Raw genomic sequence first — 17,974 nt, 5'->3', positions numbered from 1 at the left:
ATAAATTAATTTAGGTAGAATTATCATTTTTATTATATTAGCTTGGTCTAACCCATGAGCAACTGATATTTTTCCACTTACTTAGATCTGACTCTATTTGTGTGAAAAGCGTTTTGTAATTGTGTTCATATACTGTCTGGGTTTGTTTTGGCAGGTAGACTCCCAGATATTTTATAGTGTCTACTGTAGCTTTAAATGGGATTTATTTTTCTATCTCTTTCTGTTGGGCTTTGTTAGTAATATATAGAAATGCAGATGATTTGTGTGGGTTTATTTTGTAACCTGCAACTTTGCCAAAGTTGTTTATTTTAAGTAGTTTTTTGCTTGATTCTCTGGGATTCTCTAAGTATACCATCATATCATCTGCAAAGAGTGATAACAATTTCTTCTTTGCCTATTCTAATTCCTTTGTATCATGTTTTCTTAATTCTGGGAGCCAGCATTTTTAAAAAGATATTTTGAAGACTATTTTTTCAATATAATTGATTTCCTTTGTAACTCTCTGTATTTTCTTGTATGCATTTAAAAATATGATTCTGTGGAGTCTATAGGCTTTACTCCAGAATTATCTGAACTCTGTTCCTGGGTTATGTTAGATCATCAGAAGACAGTGTGCCTCAAGCTTATTTCATTAGTTCCCTGAAGAAATGCCTTCACTCAGTAACCATAAATAGTTGTGCTGGCAGCTTTATATAAAATTTTGATGTAAGAAACATCCATTTGAAAACTGACTAGTAGGCTTTTGAAAGATTACAAATGAAGTGATGAAAAATGCTATCTGTACCCAGAAAAAGAACTGATGGTGTCTGAATGCAGATCAAACTATTTTCACTTTTTAAGTTTTTTTTTGGTGTTTTTTTCTTTCACTACTTAAAAAAGATTACAAATGAAGACATTGTTCATGAAGTTATCCAATATCTTTTAGGAAATAATCTAAAGTCTCCTGAGAATTCACCGCCAGGAAATTTTTAAAATTCAGATGAGAGCTATATAATCTTCTATTTTTCTATCTCTACTTATCTCTTGTGAGAAAGTATGTATCACCTAGAGTACCGGTTCTCTGGACTCTTATGCTCCATTTTCAACTAGAAATTTTCTCTTTTTTGTCCAGCTTTCTACAAAGAGAAACACATCAAGAAATGCCATATGGATTGATTGTGGTATCCATGCCCGAGAATGGGTGGCTCCAGCTTTCTGCATGTGGTTCATAGGTTATGTGAGTCCATAGTGTCCTTCTAGCGTTTGCTTTCAGCCCTGTTCTTTCTTTTGTTTCCAATGATTTAGTCCTGACAGCTTCATCCTTCTTTCCTACTCCATGCTGAATTTAAGTTAAGAATTAATATTATTAGATTTTGGATGTGCTTATGCATACTAAATGAAATGAAAACATGAAGCTATTATCTTGAGAATTTCATTAAGAAAGGTATTTTTCCAGTGTAAATGACTGATGTGAATTATTTATATTAAACCAGTTTCCATTTTTCACAAAATATTGCTAGAAATTGCATCATAAAGTGGTTATTATAATTTTCCATAAGAACATGCTATAGTTTTGCTACCAAAAAGAGTGCTGCTCCAAATATTTTGTTATATAAGGGTCATTTCTTTTGACTCCTTTATCTCTTTGGCCTAATGATATTACTGGGTCAAAAGGTATGGCACAGTTTAGTGATGTTAGGGGGATAGTTCTAAATTGCTTTCCAGAATGGCTGAACCAATTCACAGCTCTGCCAACAGTTAATGAATCATACCTTCAATTTATACTGATTGTCCAGACCATGTGTCCATGATGGAACTACTTGCTGGAATGGAGTAGCATTATATTGCACTGGAAGCTTCAGTTCTTTTGTGGAGTAAATAAACTTTCAAGGAGTAAAATCCACACACTTAATATATGAGGCAAACATAATGCCTTTGTTGAAAGGAATTAAGAAAATAATTAATTGTATCTTATTTTGATTTTAGGCAACCCAGTTTTATGGGAAACAACCTGAAGTCACCAAGCTTCTCAATCATCTAGATTTCTATGTTATGCCTGTGTTGAATGTAGATGGTTATGATTACACATGGAAAACAGTAAGTGAAAGGCACTTAATACCTTAACATTCTCTGCATAGGGTCATGATTGGATGCCTCTTATGAGCTTCACACAGACAGTGGACCTTGAGACTTAACAACCTATTACTAAAGAATCATGGAATCTGAGTAGGAAGAGACCTTACAGTATATCTAGTTCAACTTATACCTTTATAAGAATTCCATTTAAAACATTCCCCCAAAAGAAATAGACTTTCTGTATAGCTATTAATGACAAAGGGGTTAACACAAGAAAAGCACTTTGAAAATTTTAAAGCATTAAATAAATGCTAACTACTGCTCCTCCTCCTCCTCCTCCTCCTCCTGCTCCTCCTCCTCCTCCTCCTATCCATGGGTAAAAGATAGGGATAGCCAGATGGCACAATGGATAGAGTTTTATTTATTGCCCTCTCCACAGGATTATGAGGAAACTATTTGGCAAATTTCAAAATGACTCAAGGTCAATACCTGCCTTGGATACTACTGCCTGTGTTACTCTGTGCAAATCACTTAACCTCTCTCCTTCTTAGCTTCCCCTTCTGTAAAATGGGGGTAACAACAGCACCTACCTCCCAGGGTTGTTGTGAAGATCAAATCTAAAATACTCTGCAAACCTCAAAGTGTTATATAAATGCTAGCTATTAAATTAAAAAGAGTTATAAGAAAGATTTTGTTAACCACTAGATCTGTCCTGAAATGGAAAGACTTGACTACTTTACCACTTGTGGAGTGGCATCTTGGGCCATCACCAGTCATCTTGACTTTTGTCTTGCCATTGCTTTCTGATTACTCAGAGGAGAGAATGAGGCTGATAACTTTGCACAGCCTGGCTTCACTTAAATCCAATTCATGAGCAAGTCAAGACATCACCCTTCTGAGGTCATTGGTTCTCCTTGAGAACAAAGGATGCCCAACTTGAATAATAATTTGCTCTTTGTCATGAAATCTATTGAAGCAAAATTAGCTCTTAACAAAACAGATTTCTACATTGACAGGGAAGCTGGACTAGTTGACTTTTAATGTTCAGTCCAGCTCAAAGATTCTATGAACCTAAGAAGAAAAAATTAATAATATGAAAGGGATTTATCCCCTCAAATTATTGAGGCCAACCATCTCTAAGCCAGGAGAGTATAATTTCTATTTCTCTTCTGTCCCTTCCTCTTTAGATATATACTTAGATGGATGTTATCTCATCCAGGTGGGTCAGGTTATAATTAATGCCTTCTTGTCCAGCACGATTCTTATCCTGCCACCTGCCCATAAAGCACTACTGTCATGTCTCATTGAGGTGTACGGATGACCCTGTGTTCTCACAGGCTCTGCTTACATAGTATCAGCTCTGTTAGGTCTTGCCAAACTGGAAAGGCTTTGATTACTTGTCTGCTGTTGAAATCATCATTTGTCTTGGCCACCAGGTGATGATTATTTTTAGTCACATATCCATGGAACAGATATCCTAAGGTTGTTAGGATTGTGATTTCCTTGGTGCAAGAAGTCCCCACACTATTTACTTTGGAATGGAATTATATAACGGGAGTCATTATAAGCTTCTGAGAAGGGGCTCCAAATAACCTTGAGGGAAGACACAACACGTAGGATAAATTAGAGGGAAAGGAATGACAATAAGTAATCTAACTAGGAGATTAGTAAAAGTAATCCGGTACTCAACTGGTTAGCTTAGACAAAGGTAGCAGCTGTGGACAGGGTGAGAAAGTCACAGTGCAAAGAGAAAGAAATAGGAGGATCGAGCAGTGACCTGAGAAAAGTGAAGGAAGGATATCTAATGCAAACTGCTTAGGACTTTTCAAGTGACCTTTTCCTTTGAACCAGGTTGACCTCTCACTTTTCCTATCTTTGCTTAGGACCGAATGTGGAGAAAAAACCGTTCCCGGCACAAGGGAAATCGATGCATCGGGACGGATCTGAACAGGAACTTTGCTTCGAAACATTGGTGTGGTATGATGATATGTCCTTTATACTGTTAGATGTTGGGATAGTGAGTAACCTGGAGTTTCATATTGGAGAAGACTCCAATATGAGGAAACTCTCCAGATCCGGAGAATTTCTTCTATACCTTAGAAAATTAGGGCACAGAAAGGTTGTGATAAAGTATGTATCAGAAGTAGGACTTAACCCCAGATATTTCCAGTCTGAGTCTGGCTTTCTATCCACTGTAGCCAGATACAGTAAAGCTTCACTTATCTGACCATGGAAAAAGAAAAAAAAAACCTCTTTGGTTTAGTGAAGAATTGAACTATAGGAGTGTTGGACAAGCTATTTAACTTTTCTGAGGCTAAATTTAATTGGAAAAAAATCAAAGTGATATTTTAGACAGTGAGTTCTTTAAAGGGAACAATCTAGAAAAAAAATGACTGTAAGCATCCAGACCTCTGCTTCTGGTAGGCTTGTCACTGAACAAAAGAAGACTCAAAATCTTTTTTCTTAAGCACTTCTCATCTACTAGGCTATCACTTTTTTCTTTTCCTTTCTTTCTTTCTTTGTTTCCTTCCTTCCTTCCTTCTTTCCTTCCTTCCTTCCTTCCTTCCTTCCTTCCTTCCTTCCTTCCTTCCTTCCTTCCTTCCTTTCTTCCTTCCTTCTTTCTGCACCCACTGAAATGATAGGGATTTAATTTCAGAGATTTATGTACAGGACTATCTGTTTACAGATCAGATCCAAGGTAAAACAAGTCACCAAATGCTTAGTACATATTAGATTATCTCATCTTTCTGGTGAGTCTAATTCAAAAGCCGATTTCAGGCATCAGCAATGAAGTTACCTTCTCAGAGAAGAAAACTAGCCCACGTCAGAAGAAGAAAGTAGATCAGGAAGTAGCAAGAGATGAGCAGGAGAGGGTAATGCAAGATAAATTAATGTAGTAATATAAAGTTTCTCTCCTACAGTCTTTATCTTCTTCAGAAATGACACAATACATTCATAAAATGTTACATCTGTAAGGGCTCTTAGAGACTCTCAAATTCCCATTCCACTGCTGTCATTTCACAGATGGGGAAATTGGGGCCAGATAGATTAAGTGAGTTGTCCAAAGTCAAACAGCTAGTTTGTGATAGAGCTGAGACTAGAGTGTAGGTTTCCTAACTCTCGGGCCCAGGACACTACTTTTTTCTCCATCATGATATTACAACATTCTGGATAGCAGAAAGGCTAGTCAGAATTAAAACCCTTGTGCCCAGTGGTTACTTCGTTTGGAAAAAGGACAACAAAGCCCCATGATAGCGTCTATTCTGAGCTGCAAATGGCCCTGAGAGCTATTGAGTCAGAGACCCAGGTCAGCTATGTTGGCCAGTCTCCACTCCCCCCATCCCCTCAATTTGACTTCATGATCCTGGAGCTACATCTCTTCTTCAGGATTCTAGGTAGGTACCCCCAGGGCAGTTAGGTGGCTCAGTGGATAGAGTGCTGAGCCTGGAGTCAAGAGGTGTTAAGTTCAAATCTGGCCTCAGACATTTACTAGCTGTATGACCCTGAGCAAGTCACTTTACCCTGTTTGCCTCAGTTCCTCATCTGTAAAATGAGATAGAGAAAGAAATGGCAAACCACTCCAGAATCTTTGCCAAGAAAACCCCAACTGGGGTCACAAAGAGTTGTACAATTGACTAAAGAACAACCTCTGGGGTGTCTTTTCTCTAATGCCTTTGGTTTGAGCTCCCATCCAGTGGTGTTCCTTCCACTGTTAGCCATTAGTGACTAGTACCCCAGCTCCATTTAATCAATTCACTTTTACAAAGGGATATTTATTTTAAATATATAGTAAGAACAGAAGCACTATCATTTCTCCCCAACCCCTTGGGAGTATAAGCTCCTCATCCTATCTCAGTTTCTGGGAAAAAAGGGCTTGGAATGAGTCCACCAAGTTCATGTCCAAATGTGGCAGTGATCTTGGATGAGTCCTAGTCTCAGCTCCCATTTTGTGGCATCCTAAAAGTCACTCCCTTGGAGCATCATTTCTGGGCTGGTTACAGGACACAGTGTGGACTTGACTGTCAGATGGCTCATTCTTGAAACTGACAACATCATAATCTTGAATTTCCTTCACTCAAAACAATAACTTCCAAGGTACACAAGGAAACTGAGGTCCATGTTCACAGGGCCACATGTCAACATCTGGTGGAGAGAAAGTCCAAGGCTTCACCTCTTACAGAACTATCTTTCACTGAACAGGCGACCAGGAAGAAATCAGCTGCGGAAAAAGAGGCCAAATCAAAGGAAGGGGCTGAGGAAGACTCATGTCTTACAAAGATACCCCTAGTTCCAGTTCTGCAACTGTAACCAGTCAAAGAGGCTTCTGTCTACCACATGGTTAGCAGATCAGAATCAGTAATGGAAGGTTTATGCATGGTCCAATGGCTCCCCATGGTACTTCCATTCTCTTGAAAGTAGACTCCACTATAGGCTTCCACATGGAGAATTGTATTAATGTCAGTCTGAGTACTCATAAGAGGACTGGACTTAATGAATAGTCCTTTGTTTTACACCCATCCAGCATCTCTCTGTCAGACTTATGGTCCCTATCCAGGGGACATTTTGAGGCTTATAAGGATTCACATTTTCCTGTGGTTCTGGATTTTTCTATCTGTTAACGATCACATCAGTTTTGAAAAGGAAGTATATGGACATGTAAGTTGCTCCCATTCCAGCAATACTCACAAATGTGATCAAAGGAATAAGTTTTTTCTTTATCATCACAGTTGTAAGAAGTTCATGTTTGAGACTTTTGGGGTGACGATCTTTCCTATCAGTGAAGACTGGTGAGTAAAGGTGGAAGCAGACAGGCAAAGGACTGAGGGTGGCAGGAGAAAGAAAGAAAGAAAGAAAGAAAGAAAGAAAGAGAGAGAGAGAGAAAGAAAGAAAGAAAGAAAGAAGGAAAGAAAGAAGGAAAAGAAGAAAGAAAAAGAATGAAAAAGAGAAAGGCAGAAAGAGAAAGAAAGAAAGAAAGGAAGAAAGAAAGAATGAATGAAAGAAAGGATGAAAGGAAGGAAGCAAGGAAGGAAGAAAGGAAGAAAGAAAGAGAAAGAAAGAAAGACCGACCAGGTATTTGGGTGAGGTTTGCTAAAGCTGAGAACTGTATCCAGAGTGTTATTTTCTTAATATTCTGGTTAACCTTGGCTCCCACACTGACCCACCCATTTCCTGTGTCTTTGGCACTGAAGTCTTTATAATACCAGGTTAAATTACTGGGACAGAGGCCTGACTGGGGACATAATGAACAATTTGTATATTTTTCATCCCTGATGCCTCAATGTTATAATGACTCTCATTTCTATTTCATTTGATAGTCATGCCTTTGCCTTAATGTTTAGCCAGAATAAGCGATTAGTTATAATGGAGCTAACCTGAGGATGATGGGAACCTGGGAGACTTAGAAGTTGAACTTATGGAATAAATTTCTGCATTCTTGAGAATTTATTTCAGTGTCTTTCTCAAGAGGAGCACATTTCTGAGGTTAAGGGAGCTGAAGAACCCTCCCACCCAGCCAGAAAAGGGGGTGGGGGTGGGAAATGTGAATCACAGGACTCTCTTTGAATGCTCATATCCAGTCTAGTTCTGTCAAGTTCTGAGACAGAATCCCTTAATCTCTTGTAAACTTTTCTATTTTGTGACTGAAGTGGGGTGACCTCCTTACCCTTATAATGATGTTGAGTTTGGATCCATGTCTCTGGTTTGGCTATTTGGGGCACTGTTTGAACCATTATATTGTGAAAAGTGGTACAGGAAATCCTCCTGATTTGAAACAAAACCATTCTTATTTCTCAATGGGCTGAACCACTTTCAGACTTCTCTAGCTTTTGTGCAATGCCCCAGGAAGCTCATTATTGGAACAACCTCTTCATCCTACAAGATCCAGTGAGCCTTGGTACTACACTTTATAACTCTCTTAATTGTTTCTTTTACCCAGGAACCCTGAGGGTCTTCCCCTCCCAATTTGATTTTTTTTTTTATTAAAGAGGCCATCCCTTGAGTAATTTAAAGAAGTCTATTCATTGAATGAGGCGTATCTCACTCAAAGTAAGATTGTGAAAGACCTTAACCTGAAAAGGCCAGGGTCTCACATTCCATCCTGGGCCATCTCCAGCCATCCTGATGAATATCAGACCACTCAGATATCTCAGGAGAAGAAAGTGAGGTTGGTGACCTTGCACAGCCCTCCCTCACTCAAAGTCAACTGCAAGTCACATCATCATCTTGATGTCATGGTCCTCTTTGAGAATGAAGGACAAACACGAGCTCTGATTGAATGGTGGAGCCATGGGAGAGAGAGGACAAAGATTAGCTTAGAATATTTCCTCATTTCCCACCTGGTTGTATTTCTCCACCAGCTTCCTTTTGTGTATTGTCTTCCCTCACTAGATTGTAAGCTTCTTGAAGGCAGACACTTCTCTTTTCAGATTTGTATCTCTAGTACTTAGCACAGTGTCTGGCAAGTAGATGGCACTTGATAAATGTTTATTAACTACTGAGACTTTTTTGAGGTTTATGGTGAACTGTTAGTTGATCTGAGGAAGTAGTTTGCTTGCTGTCAACCTAGAAAAGAGAAAGTTCAAAATGCATTTTGAATAGTGTTTGATTTTAAAATAAATTATTTATTAATTAATCATTAATTAATCAAATTAATTATTAAATGATTAAATAATTTTTAATTAAATATTTAATATCACTTTTAAAGTGACTATTAAGGTTTTTGCCTTAAACCAGACATAGCTGAATGTATTTGCTTGGCTTTCTACAAAAGATTGCTAGTATTTTTAAAAAACAAACGAGCATTTTAGATTTTTCTTATAATTGGTTTTCTGCATTTTAGTAGTTGCTATTTTAAGATAAATAAAAGGATAAATATATGAATAAGTGAGATAATATGTGTAAAGTGCTTTGCAAGCCTTAAAGCATCATATAAATGCTAGTGATTATCATTGTCGTTACTCTTGTTATATTCTGAAATTTGTGGCTTCTAGAATACGACCCAAAGTGGAAATATCAACATGTTTGGGAACAATCACTTTAAACAATTGCTGACTTGTGGCTGAGTTAAAACTCAAGTTTAGCTTATTTAATTGCATACTTACTTGTTGAAAATAGCTCAAGGGAAGTTTCTTATCCTAAAAAATGGAAACAGGAATGTTGGGATGTTGGGGAGGGAGGATTAAATATTTGCCTAAGAGATCAGGAAAAATAAATGGGAAATATTATGAGAATACTTGTTTCACTTAATATGACCCTATGTCTTTTGATTTTTTTCTAATCTCCCATCATGAAGGACTTGTGGGTGTCCTTCATTTACATGTGAGTCTCCCCCTAAAATTGCCCCGGATATAAGGTATTCTATGGGTTCACAATCACTCAACACCATAGCTCATAAACCCCCACTGATATACTTATTGTTTTCAGTCAGTCAGAAAATACAGTTATTCAAAACAAAGACATTAATGAAGTAGTAGAATGAGATAAGTAGCAATAGAATATTTTGCCCATGAAACTGGGGCATATCTGTAGGGGACATGTATGGCTAGAGTATATTTGTGGATGGACATACATGAGGAACATATGTAACTGAGCTACACACATGTAAAGGCATGCCTCTGATGCTATAGGGACGTGATGTCATCCGAGGATTTTATTGTACTTCTCTTGTTGGATCTGTTCCTTGCTAGAAATTGCTGCATTCAGGGACCTTTTCTTGTGCATCACACACTAGCACATCTTGACTGTTCTTTATCTTTCTCTAAGCTTCACGTCTCTCTCTTACTTCCCAACTTTCTCTACTGGGTTGCTCTCACTGCTGATGCCTACTGGGCCTTCCCCCTAAGAGGGGCACTGGATTCTTCCTCTCTTTTAGCTTAGAGTGCAGTCAAAGCTTTATCTCTTTTAATGAGAATGGTAGCCCTTAACACAGAGTCATTGTCTAGTTAGACGCCCTCCAACGCCCCCCCCCCCATCTTATCTGTTTTTGAACTAACATACTCTTGTCATCAGGAGCCATGTGCCAAACTACGTCTATCTTAGAATAAAAAAGTTCTTTGTAAATCTCAGTTTAAAGACCTGACCTAGAGTCATGAAAAACTATGTTCAAATTTCAGTTTTGGCATTTACTACCAAAACAAATATGTTCCAGAAAAAATTCTAAGCCCAACATTTAACAAGCATGAGAGATATGCTAGTTGGAATAGAAACCATAGGTGGGATAAAAATTCATGCCAGTGATTCTTATACCATTTCTCTAAAAAGGTAAGCCACACACTCAGAATACAACATAGAAGGGGAATGGGGTGAGGTTGAGATATAAATGCAAATTGTTTCTGAGAATTCAGAAGAATTCATTTCTTTTGCATCTTTTAAAGATCATTTCTATTGATTTTTGTTCCAGAGGCAGGTGCATCAAATTCATCATGCAGGGAAATTTACTGTGGACCACACCCTGAGTCAGAACCAGAAGTAAAGGCAGTAGCTAGTTTCCTCAGGAGAAATCTGGATCACATTAAAGCATATTTAACGATGCATTCATACTCTCAGATGGTGCTGTTTCCTTACTCCTACACTATGAGCAGAAGTAAAGACCATGAAGAACTAGTAAGTGATACTTGAAAAATTTTTGACTTCTTATTAACATTTTAAGAAATATTTTAAAACTCCGCATCAATCACTTAGTCAGTCAACAAGGCTTTATTTATTAAATGCCAACTATGTGTCCAAGCACTGTGAATACAAAGAAAAAAATTGCTAGTTCCTGTTCTCAGAAATTATACATGTTAAAAAACTCTTAGCAAGGGTATTTACTATGATGGTATTTTAAGAACAATAGCTAAAAATTCCCCCCCCCTCCCCCACATACCTGGGATACACTTCCACAAATGTGCCCAGTATTCCTAGGAAGAGTGGGTTCAAACTTAGGGTGCAGTGCTGGTGAAATACATCTGTAGGATGCTCATGGAGCAAAAGCAACCCACAGTTCCTGGTGCTACAGGGTTAGGAAGCCCTTTCTTTATTCATAGAGTCCTCACACAGCTTCCTTTGATATTGCATCTTTACTGAGTAGTTTATTCAGCTGAATTCCCATGGTCATTACCACTCCATAGCCCAACTCTTTTCTCTCCTTGAAACTACTTCCTTCCTCAGTATGCAAGTCCATGTGAAGCACATGTCTCTGCTCTCCTGTGAATACAGTGTCCAGGAGCTTATGAACATTCTCCTGGGTGAGACAACAAGGACATGATTAAGTGTATATAACACATAGGGGATAGGGATTAGACTAGTGATTTCACTGGTAGAGGGAGCTCACAGGGGAGGAAAGTCCCTTTACCAATGCAGACCACTTCTCTGCAATTTGTAGTCTGCAATTTAAAGAACACTGAGAGATTAAGTGCGCAGGGTCATGCCTCCTGTTGGCCAAGTGAGAATGTCAAGATTCTAGGTCTGATTTAAAAAAAAATAGAAAGATAATAAAGCAAATTTCAAATTTGGGTAGAGGATTGTCTCCTACATTATAACTCAGTACATTAATTCTGATGGAAAAAAGTTTTGAGGTCACGGGAAATTTTAGGAAAAAAAATCCAGGTGTTCTCAGAGAGAAGGAATGGAGAGTGGTGGAAAGTTAAAGAGAGGAAAGGAAAATACTGTGGTAGAGTGGAAAGAGAGCTATATTTGGAGTCAGAGTACCTAGATTCTGGATTCTAGTGGCTTTAGTATCGCTTTATACATGTGTGAACTTAGGCAAGTCAGTCTAAATCTCAGTTTCTTTGTTTGAATGGACCTAGAAATAGTTGCATTACCACTAGCTTGTAGAATTGTTGTAAGGATCAAATAAGGTAACAGTGAATTCTTAAAGAGCTAGATAAATATCAGCTATCATTAAACTATATTATATGAGTAATATTATTTCCAAATTGGCTTATAGATTAAATATAAGTACATTTAACTTTACATAAGAAATTCTGTGTATGAGAATATTTTAAAACAAAGGTATTTTCAGTATGCCTAGAGGAGTTTGCTACCTAAAGCCATTACATTGCAAATACGTATTTGAAGGAAATACTCCTTTTGTAGTACAAAGCTCATTTATCTATTGCATTATATCATACTACATTGACTTGGGTGATCTATTGCATTATATTGGATTATGTTGACTTGGGTTGGGTTGTATGGTTCTACATTTCTATTTTCAGATATTCACTCTATTAAAATCAAGGTAAGTCTACAGATGAAATGTAATGTCGCCATCTGCTAACCACTTCTACCATTCCACTTATTATAGCTGTGCTCTAATAAAAATCCCATATCTTCTTACTTTCAGTCTCTAGTGGCAAGGCAAGCAGCTCAAGCTATTCTGAGAGTTAATGAAGATGCTTATTATGAATATGGCCCTGGTGCACCAACAATATGTAAGTATTATTTCTTAAGTTCTTTTAAAACAATTATTATATAAGCATATATATTATAATATAATGTAATTATGTGCTATAATTTTCTCTATATAATCTTCTATACATTTAGTAGAGCATATTTTTCTTTCCCTCCCTTTAACTCTCTATCATTTATACACATATACAACATATATATTATTATGTTATAATATTATAATATTATATATTCCTCTTGTAGTCATTTTAGAAACAGGAATTCACCTGTGCTATTTGGTAACTCTCATTTTCTTTCTCTTTTTTCTCTCCCCCTCTCTCCCCCCACATAATACATTAGATATTATATTTAGTAACTATATATACATGTTTGTATATAAGCACATACACACACATATATCTGTTATGTTACATTCCTCTGTTACAGTTATTTTAGAAACAAAAACTTTACCTGTGCTCTATAGGATTACACTATATATAAATATATGTAATGATATATAGTAACTTGTGCTACTTAGTAAATATAAAAATACACATATATACAGACCATATTTGTGCGTATGTGTGTGTGTATACACACATATATATGTTACTAAATAGCACAGGCAAAGTTTTTGTTTCTCACATGACTGCAACAGAAAGGAATTATAACATGCAAATAAGTGTAACATTCATAAATGTTATCAAATAGAGTAAAACATTTAAAACAATATTCTACATTCTGAGTACTAAAATCAAGATTGTTTGACATTCCCTGAGACCTGTTCTTCAGACTTTTTAGCCTAGGGTTCGAGACCTCCACCATCTAGCTCCAAATTTCCTTAGAAGTTTAAACTTATGTGGCATTTACTCTTCATTTTACCACAGAGGAGCATTACTATTTGTATTCCATGATCACTGTCAATCATGAGAACAAACTCCAAAATCTGAAATAGTTTTAGAAAGAAATTTATTTGGTCATTTAGTAGAGCAAAAAGCTGGAAGGAGAGGTGGCTTCCTGCCCAGTCTCTACAATGTTTACATTATATATGTATGTAAAATGTATATACATATGTATACACATATACCTACATATAAATATACGCATACATACATATATAGTGTCTATATTGGGTATATATATGGTTCAGTTGACAGTACCAGCACAAGCAGTTAAGCAAGACTGCAGAGGAGGCAGGTCCGTTGTGACATAGGTGATATGACTCAAGGACAATTACAAAGCAACATGTTAATAAGGATAAAATAGTAGCTATAAAACACACATGAATGCATCAGAGCAACAGTGCCTGTGAAGGCTACTTAGAAGATGCGAATTTTGAATTGAAACATGACAGACCTAATGGATACATATTGGTAAAAATGAGGGAAGCTAACATTACGCACAGAGGGGAATATTTGAGCAAAAGCAGAATTAGGCTAAACAGATACATACAAGTGATAAGCACAAGCTTAATTTGGCTTGACTTGAGAGACTGCAGTAGGGAATAAAGAGAGGTGAGCTTGGAAAGGTATAGGATAGAGGACTTTGAATGCTAAACTGAGGAGTAAAAATTTGATAGGGGATAAAATAGGTAGTTCCTTTGGTTTTTAAGTTGGGTAAAGCTTTTTTTTTTTTTTAATGTTGTTTGAGCAAGATTCTGGTAATGTTTCAGGATGTATTGGAAAATTAAGGATGTCAGAAAGACTAGTCATGAGACACTATTGTTATAATTTGGGCATAAAATGATCGTCTGGATTTTGGTAGTAACTATGGAAATAGAAGAAGAAACATATTTAAAAAATATTATGAGGGAAAAGATGTTAGAACTTGGCATTAAAATGAAAAGGTTACGGCCAGGGGGAAGGGAGCATGTATACCTAGGATAGTGCTTTGCACACAGAAGTGGAAGTTTGGTGAATTTATTTGGGAAAGGATATTGGTTTGGAAGAGTTAGATAATTAACTCAGTTTTCAACAGTACAGTTTTAGTTGTTATTAGAACATTGGAAGATAAGGAAACAGTAAAGGAAACAGAGAGGGCTGGAGGAGATTCACAAAGACAAAATGTAAAACCAAAGGAGAAGGGAATTTCATGATGGATTGCAGTCAACTATTTACTCACCAAGTGCTTATGGAATGCCTTTTATGTGTACACCAGTGTACTGAATACCATTAGTAATGTAAAATGCAGTTGAAAAGCCCTCTTCCCCCTGTGTGGCATGGCTCAGGTCCCTACATAAATCAGTTACTCAGAGGCCTCTCAAAGTGATGACAGAAAAGTGATTTATTCGATTCTCCAGAAGCGGGGCTTACCTGTAGGAGTAGGAAAGTCAAAGACAAAGAACGGGACGGTGATTTATATAGACCCTAACGCAAGTCCCTCCTCCCCGCACTGACCATTATCCTCATTAGCTGAGAATATGGTCTTACATTCTAGACACGAAATCTAACGAATCCCTTTTGAAATGAAGACATCGAGGAATTATGTAAGTTTTGTCCAATCATTGAGACCCTAATACACTACGCAGTTTTATATCCTTATATGGAACTATTCTATTCTAAAAATATTGTAACCTTGAGCCTTTAGGCCTTACCTTACCCCTGGGAGAAAAATTACAATCTGAGAAGTCTTCACTAAGTCTATCCCACTCACCCCACTCCTTTGAGGATGAAAACTTAGAGACTAGTGGATGTAATCATGAGAAAAAGAAGCTGCACTGGTGTGTTTAACAGTGGTTAAAAGGGGATTAGACACAGCTAGCTAGATAAAGCATTTCATAAGCATTTACTATGTGCCAGGTACGATGCTCAGTGATGGGACTACAAAACAAAAGAAAACAAGATAGTCTTCACTCTTGAGGAACTTACCATTGTCCAGGGCAAGACAAACCATAAATTGGAGCTAGAAAGGGGTTGGGTAAGAGAGTGTAGTGCTTGCTGGGGTCAGGCAGCTAGTATGAAAGTAGAGCAGACTGGAGATGATCTACAAGATGAGTTACAAAGTGAGTGTCTGGGTCTCTTCAAGATATGTTGATTCTAAGAATCTCCAATCAATGAGCAGGTCTTAGCTACTATAACAATCTCTGCCAGCTTTCTCTGTGTCTTTTACTGCTTCCTCATCTTCCTCTCAGTCTTTGACTATTAGGGTCCCCCAAAGATGTCTCCTCTTGGATGTCCAAATAACAACTAAAACTGTACATGCAGAAAACTGAGTTCATCATCTAACTCCACCAAAGCAATATCCTTTTGCAATTAAATTCAGCAACTTAGCTACTATGACAACAATAACAATAGCTAACATTTAGCTAAGGTTACTTTACTTACTCAAGAATCAACTAATAGAGTTACAGCAAGATGACTGCATGAGTATCCATGCCTAATTCTAGCTTCTTTTAATCAAATCAAGATAGCATTATCCAAAAAAAAAAAAAAAATTGCCTTCGAAGAAAGGCTATTTGCAGACTTTTCTTTGTCCATGGCAACCTATGAAACAAAGAAAATTTTACAATGGCTCTCAGTTTTGGATGGCCACCCCTTTCTGTAGTGATGGTGGTAGAACAGTGGAAAAGGAGGCAGAGAGTGCCAAGAATCATAATTTTTAGGCCTTCCATAAATAATAACTTGTTGTTGGTACTCTCAATGTAAGATTCTTATCCAAAGAGCAAGTGGACATATTTTTAGAGGAAATGAGTTGTATCATTCTTAACATTCTGGATATAATTGACCAGAAGCCAAAAGGAAGGTACAAATAAATGGGGAGATGATTCACAGATTTTCCTTGAGAGGGAAAGAAAGGAATTGGTTTTTATTACCTATCTAAAAGTAACAAGAAATATAATTTCATGGGACATTTGGTCCTCTTTTATAGCATTGCTCATGATAAGTATTTGCAAAACCAGCACTATTATAAAAATAACTGCAACCTGTATACCAATATCTGTTGTGAAGAAATAGTGGAATTTTAGGAACAGCATAAAAAGACCCTCCAAATTAAATCAACATATTCTTTGGTACAAGACAACTTCCAAAAGTAGGTATAAGGACTGATGGTGAAAAATATGCTCCAAAATATGCTTCAGGAGTAAGGAACAAGAAAAGTCAAAGACTTATTTGTCATCACACAGATGACTTCAACATGCCCTTTTCACTTTTACTGGAATGGATAGTGCACAAAAGGAAATCTGTTGACAATTTGGGCATAAGTCTAACCCCAGCCCCATTTGGGGGAGGGGGAAAGGATTAGGTGCATAGCTTAGCTCAGTTCTTACAGAGGCTACAGTCTTACATTCCAAATATAGCCCCTCACCTTTCTAGGACTTCCTAAGTTTATAAATTTGAAGGGAAGTAAGAAAGATGTTTCATTTAATTCAACATTTATTAAGTACTTATTGTATACCAGGCACCATGTCTATGAAGACAAAACTCATTTTTCTCATTTGAGCCTCACAACTGAGGTATATAAAAGTTTTTACTTGCCCATGGTCATACAGCTAGTAAAGTATCTTCTTGCCTCTAATTCTAGACCTTAATCTCCTATTCAATCCCACCTTTCCATATGTACCTAGTTAGAATTTAATTAAATAAACCATTACTAATGCTTCCTCTTTATAGATAAGTATAATATAGTATAGTTTGAGGATGTAACAAGCTCTCACAACTGGGACTGGGAAGAATCAGGAAGGCTTCATGTAAGAAAGGTAACATCTGATGTGAATTTTGAAAGATTCAGAAAGAAAGTGAGGAGGGAGTGCATTTCAGGAATGAAGAATCCTTTGATGCTTTCACATTTTTTTTTTTGGTAGGAAGCATAATCTGAGATCATAAGTTAGTTATTATATGTAAATCAGTTATCCTGGGTCACCTATATTTCATATAGTAATTAACTTATTCATATTTTTCCAGATTTATCTCCTGGAGGTTCAGATGACTGGGCCTATGACATGGGCATCAAATATTCTTTTACTCTTGAACTTCGAGATAAAGGCCAATATGGATTCTTGCTTCCAGAAAGTTTAATCAGACCAACAGTGAGAGAAATTTTTGCAGCTGTCCATTCAATAGCTTCTCATGTCATCCTTAACACTTAATATGTCCTATTTCAAATAAATGATTTCATAATAGTAGGACCCAATTATTTTTTCCAGAATTTATGAAGAAGACTTAATTTAGATACTCTTTCAGTTTTTACCAAAGGGATATAGTCAGCACAGATGCTATTCTATGGTGGGAGGGTGGTGGTGAGAGGGGATGGGAGTAAGATAACCCAGTATCTCAAATTCTATCTTTGTAAGTACTTTAAAAAGCCAATGATGTTCTTGCTGACTGGAAATGTTACCACAAATTTAATGACTACAATGAAGGAGCAGGAAAAAGTGTCAGTGTCTACCAACTTTTGGTCCAGACTTTCAACAAATTTCTTCCTGTACTTCAAATAAAAGCAATATACTATTTTCTTCTTCGGTCTTAGATTTTATTATGTGTGTAGTGGATAGCGGTCTAGATCTGCTATTTCATCTGTGCCACGGACATTTATTGTGGAAACTTTTTCAATTCGA

At 37.0% G+C, this 17,974-nt stretch overlaps 1 protein-coding gene across 1 annotated transcript in view; it reads left to right on the top strand.

Moving 5' to 3' along the window:
- CPB2 (carboxypeptidase B2) overlaps window positions 1-17,872 on the top strand; it is a 48,379-nt gene extending 30,507 nt beyond the window's left edge. Inside the window, exons 6-11 of the mRNA XM_072617219.1 lie at window positions 1,112-1,216; window positions 1,966-2,076; window positions 3,939-4,032; window positions 10,454-10,656; window positions 12,377-12,464; window positions 17,322-17,872. Coding sequence (XP_072473320.1) covers window positions 1,112-1,216; window positions 1,966-2,076; window positions 3,939-4,032; window positions 10,454-10,656; window positions 12,377-12,464; window positions 17,322-17,506 — 786 coding nt within the window. The 3' untranslated portion in view covers window positions 17,507-17,872. The remainder of the gene's footprint in view (window positions 1-1,111; window positions 1,217-1,965; window positions 2,077-3,938; window positions 4,033-10,453; window positions 10,657-12,376; window positions 12,465-17,321) is intronic.
- Window positions 17,873-17,974: the final 102 nt, after the last annotated feature.

Source organism: Notamacropus eugenii, chromosome 6, assembly GCF_028372415.1.
Source record: "Notamacropus eugenii isolate mMacEug1 chromosome 6, mMacEug1.pri_v2, whole genome shotgun sequence".
NCBI lineage: Eukaryota > Metazoa > Chordata > Mammalia > Diprotodontia > Macropodidae > Notamacropus > Notamacropus eugenii.
Note: the sequence above shows the minus strand (reverse complement) of the source record. Positions and strands in the feature narration are given on the sequence as shown.